The 13,228-nt window shown below is 37.1% G+C and overlaps 1 protein-coding gene across 1 annotated transcript in view; it reads left to right on the top strand.

Annotated features, from left to right (window-relative positions):
• Positions 1-13,228, top strand: part of Impbeta11 (importin beta11) — a 127,375-nt gene that overhangs the window by 100,216 nt on the left and 13,931 nt on the right. Inside the window, exons 14-15 of the mRNA XM_089094189.1 lie at positions 1,045-1,237; positions 4,276-4,513. Of these exons, the coding sequence (XP_088950315.1) occupies positions 1,045-1,237; positions 4,276-4,513 (431 nt within the window). The remainder of the gene's footprint in view (positions 1-1,044; positions 1,238-4,275; positions 4,514-13,228) is intronic.

Below are 13,228 nucleotides of genomic sequence, written 5' to 3' on the forward strand. Positions count from 1 at the left end.
ATCATTATCTTCGATGTAAGTTCAAGCTCACCACGTTGGCCGAGAGAAGGAACCTCCTATGCCTTCGTTTCGGTACCAAGACCCTGTTTGTTCCTCGATTACGTTCCATCATCCCCGAACCCTACCTTCCCGCCCGCAACAGACCATCCCGTATGAAGTCCCAAAAAGTCCCCAAACTGACTCCGATCCCCGGGAGTCATTTTCCCGTTATGTATTTTCATTAATTTTATTGTTTTCTATTTTGTTTTTATTTTTTACTTTCTAATTAAGTGTTGACCTTTTTCATATATTTTTTTACAATGAATTATGTTCAAAGTGAATGTCACGTTCTTTTGATGATATATGTGTATGCTCTTTATTATATTTATATATCTATAGTGGCTTTGAAATATATATATAGTGTTTTTTTTTTGGACGAAAAATTCAAATTCGGCGAAACATGCTGTGAAAGAAATTTTAAAAATAAAATTCTATTCTATATATATATATATATATATATATATATATATATATATATATATATATATATATATATATATATATATATATATATATATATATATATATATATATATATATATATATATATATATATATATATATATATATATATATATATATATATATATATATATATATATATATATATATATATATATATTTATATATATTTATATATATATATATATATATATATATATATATATATATATATATATATATATATATATATATATATATATATATATATATATATTATTTATATATATATATATATATATATATATATATATATATATATATATATATATATATATATATATATATATATACATATATAAATTGCTTTTCTTTTTATTTCTAATTAAGTGCTTGCACTCGAAAGAATAAACTATTTTTAATTGAATAATTACCGCAAAAAAAACTCAAACAACTACTTATATTTAATTTTTCTGTCTCTATTTATACTGTTTGCGTAAACATGGCAAAAACCTAGCTATTCTTATTATATCAAATGAAACAGTTTAGTGATTTTGTTTTCAGGGCCTAGGAGAATATTCTATTGAGCTTGGCTCATTTTTGATCCCTGTTATCCATTATGCTACTGATACTACCCAATCAGCGCATGTGTACTTGATAGACGATGGTCTGGAGCTTTGGAGGGCGCTCGTTGAAAATTCCCCAGTGACTTCACCAGCTCTGCTCAAATTGTATGATAATCTTCCTAAAGTTTTAGGTAAGTTTAATATTTTTTCGTTATAATTGGTAAGCATAAATAAATCAGTTCATCTCTAACCTTCAACTCTGGAATGATCAACACTACAACGGGTACCTGAAGTTCCAAGCCAAATGAGTGTTTTCCTTATATGCATAGGCCGTAGGTTTGATTAAAAAGGTGAAGAATTGGCTAAAATGGTTTTGTAAGTCTACCCTTTATAGTTTTTTTGGAAGGGAGAGGGGGAGGGGGGTAAGGATATATTGAATTTTGTGTCGGAGGGAAGGAGGCAAAATATTCATTCCGTGGTCTTCGCAAAATAATAAACTCTATTGTTTTGTTTTTGTTTTATATATCTGTGGTCTGCTGCAACAAGCTCTGGTTTCATATATTATCAAAAGCTACTAAGTTTCTGTCTCGAAGGTAAAATAAGTAAACAAATACATCTATCCGAAAGATGCGATGGAGAAATCAAATTTAGTAGTCATTTTGTGAAAATGTCTGTTTTCAAAGTAGAAAAAAAAAACAGTTGGCATCATTACCTCTAATTTTACCATTAAATATCAAAATCGAAGCTATAATTTGTTTCCCACCAAAAGTTTACAAGCATCATTTGCTTGTCTTTTTCTGATTCTTTCATGTTTCTACCAATTACATTTTTCTGAGGGCTCACAGCCCCTTGTGTCTCGTACCGCCCTATTTTGACACGACAAACATGCTAGGCACGACTAACCTCTTCTCGTATTCATATATGTATGGTAAAGACTAGTGAATCCATAACCACTTGATTAACCAGATACTTGACGGTACTCTTGGAGATGGGTTTAACGACTGAAATGGATGGGGGGTGGGACTAAAATAAAAATTATGATGCCTGATGAAATGGAATAATTTATTTGTGAAGATGCTAAAAATGGTGTATTCGAAATGCCTGAACTTCAGGCATAAGTGCCTGAGATATTTGGACCCAAATAACCATAAAAAATTGCTTTTTCATAGTTTTAGATATCATTAGGAGCCCAAAGCTCATCTATGGTCTAGCAGGGGTTAGCCATAAATCTATCATTTGAATACATACCAGGTAAGCATTTTAATGCGTCAACAGGCACACATGCCAGGCATCGAGCAAGCATGTTGATAATTAGCCAGGTAATAAAAAAGCAGATTTAGAGAATCGGTTTTGCCTGCTTCAAACGCCTTAGGAAACCCTTACGGGTGGTATGGAAGAAAAAAATGTATGGAATTACCAAAACATTTGCTGCCTCTAGTCTATCATAAATCAATATGTTTTTATATAGGTTAATCGACTTGTTTTTAATGGATAAACCATTCAATTCTTTGCTGTGATTGGTAACTAGCATAGCATCGGATTATGTAAGTGCAAAATTGATCCGTGGGCATCGCTTGGAATTGCTCTTTTTTTTACTGAGCCCACAAAAAATACCACCGTTTAATAGAAGTGTTACATTTTTGTAAAAAGTACCAAAAGATACCATAAGAAAGCTTTAGCAAAACCCTTCGAAAAAGTCTCACAAATGTCTCAGCTTCCTGAACCCCTTTTGCGATAGACACGATTTTTTCATTTATGTAACTTATGAGTATAGCATAGTATATAATATGAACTTTTGTATGCATTAATTAAAAAAACTTTTTCCTCAAAATAAGTTTTTCAAAGAAAAGTAAAGAACTCTATTTAACCAAAAAAGAGCAAAAATAGAATCAAATAATCTACCAAGCGTAAAACTACTACAAATCAGCATCAATAAATAAACAAAATCCAGAACGAACACAAATTACAATAAATAAATAAGTCAAACTCAAGAAATTAATATGAGTAGGGCTCCAAATCCCAATGCCTTCTCAGGGCCAGAAAATAATTTGCACTTTACTTAAAAAAATACAAATGAATGTGCGTTGTCAATTTAGTTTACAAATACTGATATTTATTCCTTAAAATCTTAATAATTTTGATTTATTAAAGTAAAAAAACTGAAAGCATTAAAGAAAATAGTAAAATTTGCCGTTAATGCTTATTCTGAATTTTAACTATTATTTCGGATAATCTTAAATAGTAAAAGTGCAATGGGGAAAAAGTTTTAGGAATTTTGAAAAAGAGTTGATAACGCTGACAATTCTCTATTTTTCTGTTTTATTCTTCTGTCACTAACAGGACACAGGAAAATCATAGGCAGCTGTTTAAAAGGTCATTTGAAAGCTAATGCTCACGTGTACGTGGTTTTACGATTATTTCATTACAACGTCATCATAAAATAGTGGGTGGGACGCAATAATGAACTGGGACTCAATTATGCGGTGGCGATTATTGTACTTGGAAAGAGCGTTGGACGGTAAATCGAATGGTAGGTTCATCTTTCAGCTAGCGATTAATTGAGACTTTTACAAATTTACAGCCAAAACATTTACTACAAAAACCTTAAAAAGATGGATTTCATTGAAAACTTAAACCCTTCAGATCTTGTCTTAAGTCTAGGGCATTGCAATATAAGCTGGGAACTGCGAGAGAAGCGAGAAGCAAATTGTTTGTCTCCTAATCACCGCTAGTTCAAACATATTCATAGGTGAATTTCAATGAGTGTTGAGTCAAACACGAGTTGAATTAAACGGAGGTTGAGTAAAGTGGGTGTTGAGTTAAATGGGGTTGAGTCAAATGAGGGTTGAGCTGAACGATGTTTCAGTTAATTTATAGGAGCATCGGAAAAAGGTGTATGTAAAGTTTTACGAAATGTGTAGTTTCAAAAAAAAACGAAATGTGAAGATTATTCAAGCCCAATTTACTAAATTTTTCAAATTTATTGGCGAACATTAGCCCATATATTGGCTTTTCCGGTATGTGGAGCTAAAAGAGCAGCTGTTAATACGAAATGTTATTGCTGGCAGAACCTAGCTTTAGGTGAAAAATTCCTAGTCGATGCTTTAAAATTATTTTAACGCGCAGGGAATATTTTCTGAGACTCTCCCTCTTTATATTTTTGTATAAACGTTTTTATTTTTCTATGAAAGATTTTTCTAAAAAAAATTTAGTTTTTCTCTCTTTACAGAAGAATCGTCAGAATATCTTCTTATTGGATGCCAAATTATGAAAAGTTATTTGTATTTATGCCCTGAAGAGTTTATGAAATCATATGGGTCACCTACAATTACGTTTTTCAATAGTGAAGTTCAAGACATGCGCAATGAAGGGGTTATTAAAGTTTTAGGAGTCATTGACCAGATGATACTCTGCTCACCAACATTGGCGGTTAACGTTGTGTCGCCTCTTGTTATGTTTGCTTTGAAGTAAGTTTCAGGTTGGTTTAATATTACTATTAGTCACTATATCCACCGTTCATGGTCATAGTATGTGTGACGTAAAAGTCCTAAGCTCCGGGCTTTTTGGTATGACATCGCTGTAAACAAAAGCTGCCACGAATGGATGCTGTAAGAAAGTCAACCTGATTATCAATTAAAATTTGTATATAGCAAAAACATGTATCTAATTAACTTATGTCGTTTTACAAAGAAAAAGACGTATAAAATATATGAGATTGGAAGCACATTTTTAATCAGAGGCGGTCAATCATTGAAAAGGGGAGAAACCCTTTCCTAACCTAATCAGAAAAAATAAGCCTGGACCGCTCTCTAGAACACGGAGTACCGATTTCTGTGCCCATGAGGCAGAGAAATCAAATTCTGGAGCCTCAAATGTATCATGGGCTACCGACGCTCATATTTGAATCGAGTAGTTTCTCATTACATCTTTTTTAGATCCTTTAAAACTCAACTAAATACTTTGTTTTGTAAGAATAGTCGGTTTAGTTTGGTAAAAAATGGCTTTTTGTAACAAATTTTCGTAACAATTTTTCCTCAAAAATCCCTCAAAAATTCGTAATGAAAATACTTTCGCAATAAAAATCGTGTTATTTTGCATAAAATTATTTTAGTTTCTATTTTTGGTTTATATTTTAGCCATTAGGTTTAGCCATTGAACCATTAAGTGATTGATTGATTTGAAATCCTGCAGTGGATAGAAATCCGTAAAGATGGCACTGATATTTTGGCGGGTCCTTTGTAGAGTACCAGTCATTAACAAACTAGAGGAAACTAGTTTTGTGTTCGCTTTGCCATAGGATTATTTATTCGACTAATCAAGCTCCAAGCTCCAGCTCCAAAAACGGCGTATTTTGGGAGCAAATTTTGAACTTTAAGTTGGAGATCCTTCACATAGATACAGCTCCCTATCATTGACAAATTAGAGGAAATCAATTTTGCATTGGATGAGTTTGTAGAGGATTAATTACATAACTGATCAAGCTCCAAGTTCCAGCTCTAAAAAAAAGCGTATTTTGGGCTCAAGTTTTGAACTTTCAGTGGGAAGTCCTTCAAATAGATACAACATACCTATAATTAACAAACTAGAGGAAATAGCGATTCATCCAACACCCTCTGGCTACAAATGCTTTTTAATGCTGTGTGGCACTCTAAAATGATGCCATCAGACTGAAAGACAGACTTATCCGTGTCGGTCTGCAAGAGGTAAGGCAATACAACAGAATGTAGTAGCTATCGTGGAATAACTCTACTCTCGGTCCCCACAAAACTCTTCGCCATGTTGCTCTTCCAGCGGGCAACACAGTATCTCCATCCCCTTCGTCGCCACCAGCAAACTGGATTCATGCCGGGTAGGTCCACTACTGAGCAAATCCATACAATTTGATAGCTGATAGAGAAAACTCTAGAATATAAAAGGAAGGCATACATTGCCTTCGTCGATTTTCGATCTGCTTTCGACACTGTCGACAGACAGTCACTGTGGCTGATCCTTCAACCTGCTGATGTACATCAGAAAATTGTTAATCTGTTCAAAGAACTATACAATAATGCCGAAAGTGCTGTCATTGTAAATGGCCAGCTCTCATCAAATTTTCAATTTAGAAATAGTGTTCGGCAAGGCTAAGCAGCTGCTCCCGAACTCTTCAACTGTGTCATGGACCATGCTCTCAACAAAACATTGCTGGCGCATCCGTTTGGCATCAGTTTTGCTGGAAGAGTTCTGTCAGATGTCGACTTCACTGGCGATGTTGCACTGGTATGCAAAAATCTCACTGACATCAAAATTATCCTGGAAACGCCAGCAACTGCTGCAGGAAAACTTGGTTTAGACGTAAATCGGACCAAGAGCAAAATATTACCTGTGGAAAAGACACCATGCAGCCCCCTGACAAATATAGAAGTATGTGGACGGAAATCTAGATGTAGAGATATCAGCAAGGGTGTCAAAGGCGAACGCCGTTTTCGGCCGCTTAATGACAACAATATTCCACAAACCCAGATCAGCCGTCTCACGAAAGTTTGTATCTTCTCTGCCTCAGTAGCAAGTGTCGTGTTGTACTCGTCAGAAACTTGGCCTTTGACGCAGTCGTAGATGATGAAGGTAGATGCTGTCCAGACAAAACACTTGCGCGAAATTGAAGACGTTAGGTGGCTAAACAGGGTACGGAACATGGATATCCTCCGGTCCTTTAAATTACCATCCGTGTCCGAACAGCTTGAGTCCCGCTCGCTGTGTTGGTACGGTCATTTACTTCGTCTACCCCCTGAAACACCTGTCAGACTTATATTTGACTTCGATCCAACTCCCCAGAGGTAGACGACGTATGACATGGGCGGATATCATCCGCGATCGACTCACAGCGTGGGGCATTGACCCCAGTGAAGCTCATGCTCATACCCTCACCCAAAACAGGCCACTCTGGAGACGACTAACGGCGCTGACGTCTGGTTCCCTCTACGCTGGCGACGCTGCCGAGCAAGAGCTTTAAGTCAAATAAGTCAAGTCAAGTTACTAGCAATAGTTTATAGCTAATAAACGGAAACTTGGTTGTTTTCAAGTCAAAGGAAACGGTGGGACATAAATTCACTTTTTCTTTTGTCATTGCGGAAATAATTTGAGTGTAACATAAAAGTTTATTCTCATGTGCTTAACTGCACAGTGACGGGGGTCAGAGTCCCATCTTTTTGGCACCAATATAGATGTCATGTCAGTATATTCATCTACTTTGACTAGCCTAATTTTTTTATCCTAATATTTATGTAATGCCATACTCTTCCTCAGTGTTCCAATTAAAATAATTTCTTTACATAAATTCTAAAAGCTATCAAATAAAAAAAACAAGTTTTTTCAACTGCAAGTAAGGAGCAACACTAAAACTCAAAACGAACAGAAATTTTTCTGTATCTGAAGGGCTTGTCCCCCCCCCTTCCTCAATATCTTGACCTTCATGCTAAAGTTTTTAGCACTTTTAACGAGCTTCCTATTCTAATTAAACGCCTTTTATGTTTCAGGAGTCGTTCTTAAAAAGTTGGGACTAACAGTCACACTTGAGCGTAAGAAGCAAGGTATTGAGAGGGAAGGGGGGGGGGGGAGGAGGCGCAACCCGTTCATAACCGGAATCATTTCTGTTCGTTCTGAGGTTTTAATTTAGCTCCTTACTTTCAGTTGAAAAAACTTGTTTTTTTATTCAATTTCTAATCGTTTTTCAAATAATGCCAGTAAATTTGGCTCACCCTACATGAAAAATTCCCTTCACCTCACGGGAAACTTCCCGTGGAGATTTTATCCCACGTGTTATAGTGGTAACCACCGCTGGCACCAGTGTTATAGTGGTAACCACTGCTGCCACCAATATTATACTGGTAAGCTACCAATATCGGGGTTGTAAATATCCTATTTACAGTATACCCTGCCCCAGGGTATGATAACGTGATCGAGCGGTCAAATGGCCACTTTCTAAAGCCAAGTGTACCCGCCCTGGGTTACCACTAAAAATCTCTAACTCTCTCCTTGGAGGTAACAACCTCCTTTGTTAATATAATAATGACGGTACCTCGTAACTCTGTTCCTACCCTGCCTGGGTTCTGGGAAAGTTAGTACATAGTTTGTAGAAAATACCTTACTTGTATTCTTCCAAACGGTCACACATAATAACAAAAATATGCTTCCCCGAACGGGCTCTAAATGTAGAATAATTCAAAAATAATATTCTGTAAAGCAACTTTTCACAGGGATGGACCTTCGCTTGGCCCAGCCAATCCTCTCAATCCCTATTCAAAATCCATTCCACTTCTTCTTACCTTTATCTTTCAATGGCTCAGACCCAGAAAGTCCAAAACAAAATTTAGTTCAAAGCTTACTTATTGCGAAACAAACTAACTTAGCAACCAGAATTCAACTTACGATTAAAAATTATCTAATAGGCAAATGTAATTACAGTAAAGAAAATGGATCATTTATCTGAAAAGGAAAGAAACAGTGATGGAACCCCAACACCACCTCCCGTAAGGTAAATGACCACCGATGCGCTATGCTTGCCCACCCTTACAAATATAACACTTAACTTGAACTTTATAAAATCCATTTGTCTTCTTTCTTCCACCAGTGCCAGTATTTCCACCGCTTGGCTCAGGATCTGTCGTCATCTACACCTCTCTACCGTAGAACCACCATGGTCTCTATCGTTTAACATCCGCATTAGGTTTTGAAAGTTGAAGTCCCCAAGATTCGTAGAAAATGATCGGGCGCAGCACAATCAAAACACAAATTTTCTCTCTCTCACGAATTCACATTTGAGAGGAGCAGTAGAATCAGTTTCTGGCACATTTGATGATGCCAGCCATCATGAAAATTGGCTGCCCTAGCCTCTTAATTTCCATCTGTGAAAACAACCCCACATCTCAATAAAAAAGTAAATTGCCCCTTGGCATAATTTGAAATAGTCTAAAGCCGAACATGCAAAGGCCTGTGAAAACGATAAGGGTACTGGGAATGAAGTAAAATTTTGAGCGAACGATGAATCGCCTTTTTTCTGGGTTCCCTCCCCTGGGATAATCAAATGAAAAATAGGCATTGATACTAACTGAAGATGAAATGTGCATACATCTCTCAATGAATACAGTTTGCCGAAAATAATTGTCGGTTCCCATGAAGAGTAAAAACTATGAATAGGGCTACTGGACAAAGGTTTGGGTGAAATGTGAAGTGAATGGGAGAGAGTAACCCCCAAGGACTCCAGATCAGAAAGGCAAAACCTCGGTAAAGGGATCACAACTTGTCCGGCAGTTGTGCATTGAGGAAAAGGGCTATCTTTCGCGACTTCCCGCGGGGGATCTTTTCCAAGGGATTCCTCCCCCTCATAAAGGATCGACATATCTTTTGAGTTGATAGTACTAATATCAGATTCCTTCTCAAGTTTTTCAAATCTAACTTGACATTCCATATCTCCCAACTTTCCCCCAACCTATTGTAGGTCATTCATCTTTATTTTGTAACCATTTTGTTTTATTCCCCATGGGTCTTTGACCTCTTTTTCCCCCCTATTATTTATGTTATCAAGGCACAACCCATCCAACATTTTATTTGTCGCCACTTCAGGCTGAATCTCCAAATTTTGTGAACAAAATTTGTTGGATTCCAAATTTGGAATCCAAAGGGATTCCTCCCCCTCATAAAGGATCGACATATCTTTTGAGTTGATAGTACTAATCTCAACCCATCCAACATTTTATTTGTCGCCACTTCAGGCTGAATCTCCAAATTTTGTCTCTTTTTTGCATTTATTGGTTCCTTTTCACTTTTCTTAATTTTGTTATTCGCGCAAAATAATAAATCATCGTTAAATCTGATTTGGACTTCAGTGTCCACCATCTTTGACTGCATTACTTCATTGTAGCTCCGTTTAATATCTCTTTTCTCTGTTTTACTTCTCTTTACTTTTACCGCAGAAACAAATATTTCGTTATCAAATGGGAACTGAATTCCGACATTTGGTTTTTCATATTGTACTAAAATTTCTTGAACTTTCCGAGGAAAAGCGCGTACAATAAATTTCGTCTCCTTTTTGTCTGGAACAATCAGTGTTTTATTTTGGCAAATTTTTTCGGCGTCTCGCACTCGTCAAAGATGTTCTCAAGTTTTCCATTTTCTGGAAATTTTCCCGAAAAGTCCTTCTCGCGCGTCTTATTTTCACTATTATGTTGTCTTTTTACTTCCGCATCCCATTTCCGTGGATTATCAATATTTGGACACGAGTATCAAGTATTTCGTTTTTCCGACAGGGCGGTGCAGCCTCCCAATTTGTTTTAAGGGCCGGTCCACCTCCCCCCGTAGTCAACGAAGTTGTATATTTCTCCGTCTCAGTGTAATTTTGCAATTTTCCCACTGTAAAAGAAGTCATTTTCTTTCATTGGTTGAAGGTTTACTGCCTGCTTTACCTCTACTGTAGGCAATTTCTGATGCTCCTGGGAATTCTTCCCTGCAATTTTTTTCATTAGTTCTCTTCTATCCTCTCTATCTGCCTCTTCCTTTCGCTCTCTGGCTACTCTATCAGCCTCTTCCTTTTTTTCTCTAGCTATTCTGATATTCTCTCTTTCTTCATGAAATTTAATATTTGTTGTGTCGTATCTATTTTAGTACTTTTTTGCGAGCCCCTGCTGGATTTCGATTCAACACTGGTCCTTCTACTCGGACTACTTTGATTCCGTCTGTCATTATTTCTTCTTAATGCATTTTCTGAATCTGTTCGTTCTCTATCCGTCTTGTCTCTTTCTTTATAGGCTACTCAAGCCCTTTCGTCCTCTTTTCTATTCTTTCTAATTTCATCTTTCTCAGCCTGCATTTTTCCCTCATATTCTCGGTGCTCTCTCTCAAAGGCCTCCATATTAGCCTTTCTCTCTATTTTCCTACTTTTTCTATGGACTTCACTCGCCCTTCTCGGTCTTGAGTTAATCTCATCTCTGTCCGACATTATTTAAAAATTCTGTAACTTCAAATTACCTCTTCAGTCTAAATGAAAATTCTTTTATCCATGTAACCTCCGGTTTCTCGCGAAAAATTGCTGCGTGTCAAGTAGCCTTATATCTTTGCACACTAATTAGTTGCGCGATATATTGATTCGTAATTTTTTTTATTATGATCTAACAAGGCACAGCCCATTATAGATCTTCATAATTTTATTAATTGATTCCGTATTTTTTTCTCTTTATATGTAATCACAATAGGCTACTCTGTAGGCTAAATTAACTTGTCTCTTCGAAAACGCTAAATTCTTTTACTATCAGTGGTGTTGATAGCTCCTTTTCTTGCTGCCTCCAATGTTATAGTGGGAACCACCGCTGGCACCAATTTTATAGTGGTAACTACTGCTGCCACCAATATTATACTGGTAAGCCACAAATATCGGGGTCGTAAATATCCTATTTACAGTATACCCTGCCGCAGGGTATGATAACGTGATCGAGCGGTCAAATGGCCACTTTCTAAAGCCAAGTGTACCCGCCCTGGGTTACCACTAAAAATCTCTAACTCTCTCCTTGGAGGTAACAACCTCCCTGTCAATATAAAAATGATGGTATCTCGTAACTCTGTTCCTACCCTGCCTGGGTTCCTGGAAAATTAGTACACAGTTTTTAGAAAATACCTTACTTGTATTCTTCCAAATGGTCTCATATAATAACAAAAATATGCTTCCCTGAACGGGGTCTAGGTGCAGACTAACTAAAGAATATCAATCTGTACAGCAACTGTTCATAGCGGTGGACCTTTGCTTGGCCCAGCCAATCCTCTCAATCCCCATTCAATACCCATTCTACTTTTTCTTACCTTTACCTTTCAATAACTCAAACCAGGAAGTCCAAAATAGAATTTAGTTCAAAGCTTACTTATTGCGAAACAAACTAACTTATCAACCAGAATTCAACTTAGGATTAAAAATTATCCTATAGGCAAATGTAATTACAGAAAAGAAAATGGGTCATTTATCTAAAAAGGAAAGAAACAGGGGTGGAACCCCAACGCCACGTAAAATATACCCCCCCGTAAAATTACTCCGGAAAATTATATCCTCACTGAATATCTCCTCCCCCCCTCGTAAATTTTCTCGTGGACGATTCAGCCTGAAAAATTATCCTTGGCGTACTTTCATTTGAAAAAAAGACTTCAATTTCTAACTGTTTTCCCGATCCTACCGGAAATCCCCCTTCAATAGAATTTTTTTTCCGGAAATCCAAACCCCTGAGTCTGTCGTCCAAGTCTATGCCCCAGACTCCGCCAGAAGTGAGGAAGAATGCGATGAATTCTATTTCACACTACAAAGCGTCATTGACCAAATCCATAAGAAAGACGTACTGACTGTCATGGGGGACTTTAACGCTATAGTAAGTACGGATAACACCGGTCGGTGCAATATAATGGGGCCTTTTGGTCACAGTAAAATCAATGCGAGAGGCGAACGATTGCTGGACTTCTGCCGAGAAAACGAGCTATTCTTAACGAACATTATTTTCAAACACCGCCATCGATGTAAAGTGACCTGGAGATCCCCAGACGGTAAAACCGAGAACATGATTGATTATACGCTGATATTGAAGCGCTGGAAGTCTTCCGTACTAGACACAGTAGCATTATCGGGAGCAGGCTTTGACTCTGACCACGCTCTCCTGATGTCAAAGTTCAAGCTAAGAATGAGAAAATTGCAAAAAGCAACAAAAATTCCAAGATTCCGGCTGGATCTGCTGCGGGATCCCGCAAAAAAGCAGACCTACACTTCCACTCTATCTGAAAAATTCCGAGAGATCCTGAAAAATCATTCTTCCTTGACCACTGCTAATGAGATAGACTTCCTGACCGAACAGGCTACATCAGCTATCATAGAGACAGTGAATGACGTCTTTGGAAGAAAAACTCCAAATGAAAAACCATGGATCACAGATGAGATCATTGCGCTATGCGAGGATAAGCGACTTTTTCGCAATAAATCCGACCGTCACAGTTGGGATACTTACAAGCTCCTCAAGAGAAGAGTAGAGCGAGAGATCAGAAAAGCACTACGTAACCACCTGCGAAAGAAATGCGAAGACTGCGAAGTACTGTCCAAGAACGGGAATAGCGGAGCAGTTTTCAGAATGGTACGCGAGTTAAGCCGGAAAAAAGAGCCGCAGACATCAGTGATCCTGGACAAA

Source organism: Artemia sp. Qi Xiang Cuo, chromosome 9, assembly GCF_049724085.1.
Source record: "Artemia sp. Qi Xiang Cuo chromosome 9, ASM4972408v1, whole genome shotgun sequence".
Taxonomy (NCBI): Eukaryota; Metazoa; Arthropoda; class Branchiopoda; order Anostraca; family Artemiidae; genus Artemia; species Artemia sp. Qi Xiang Cuo.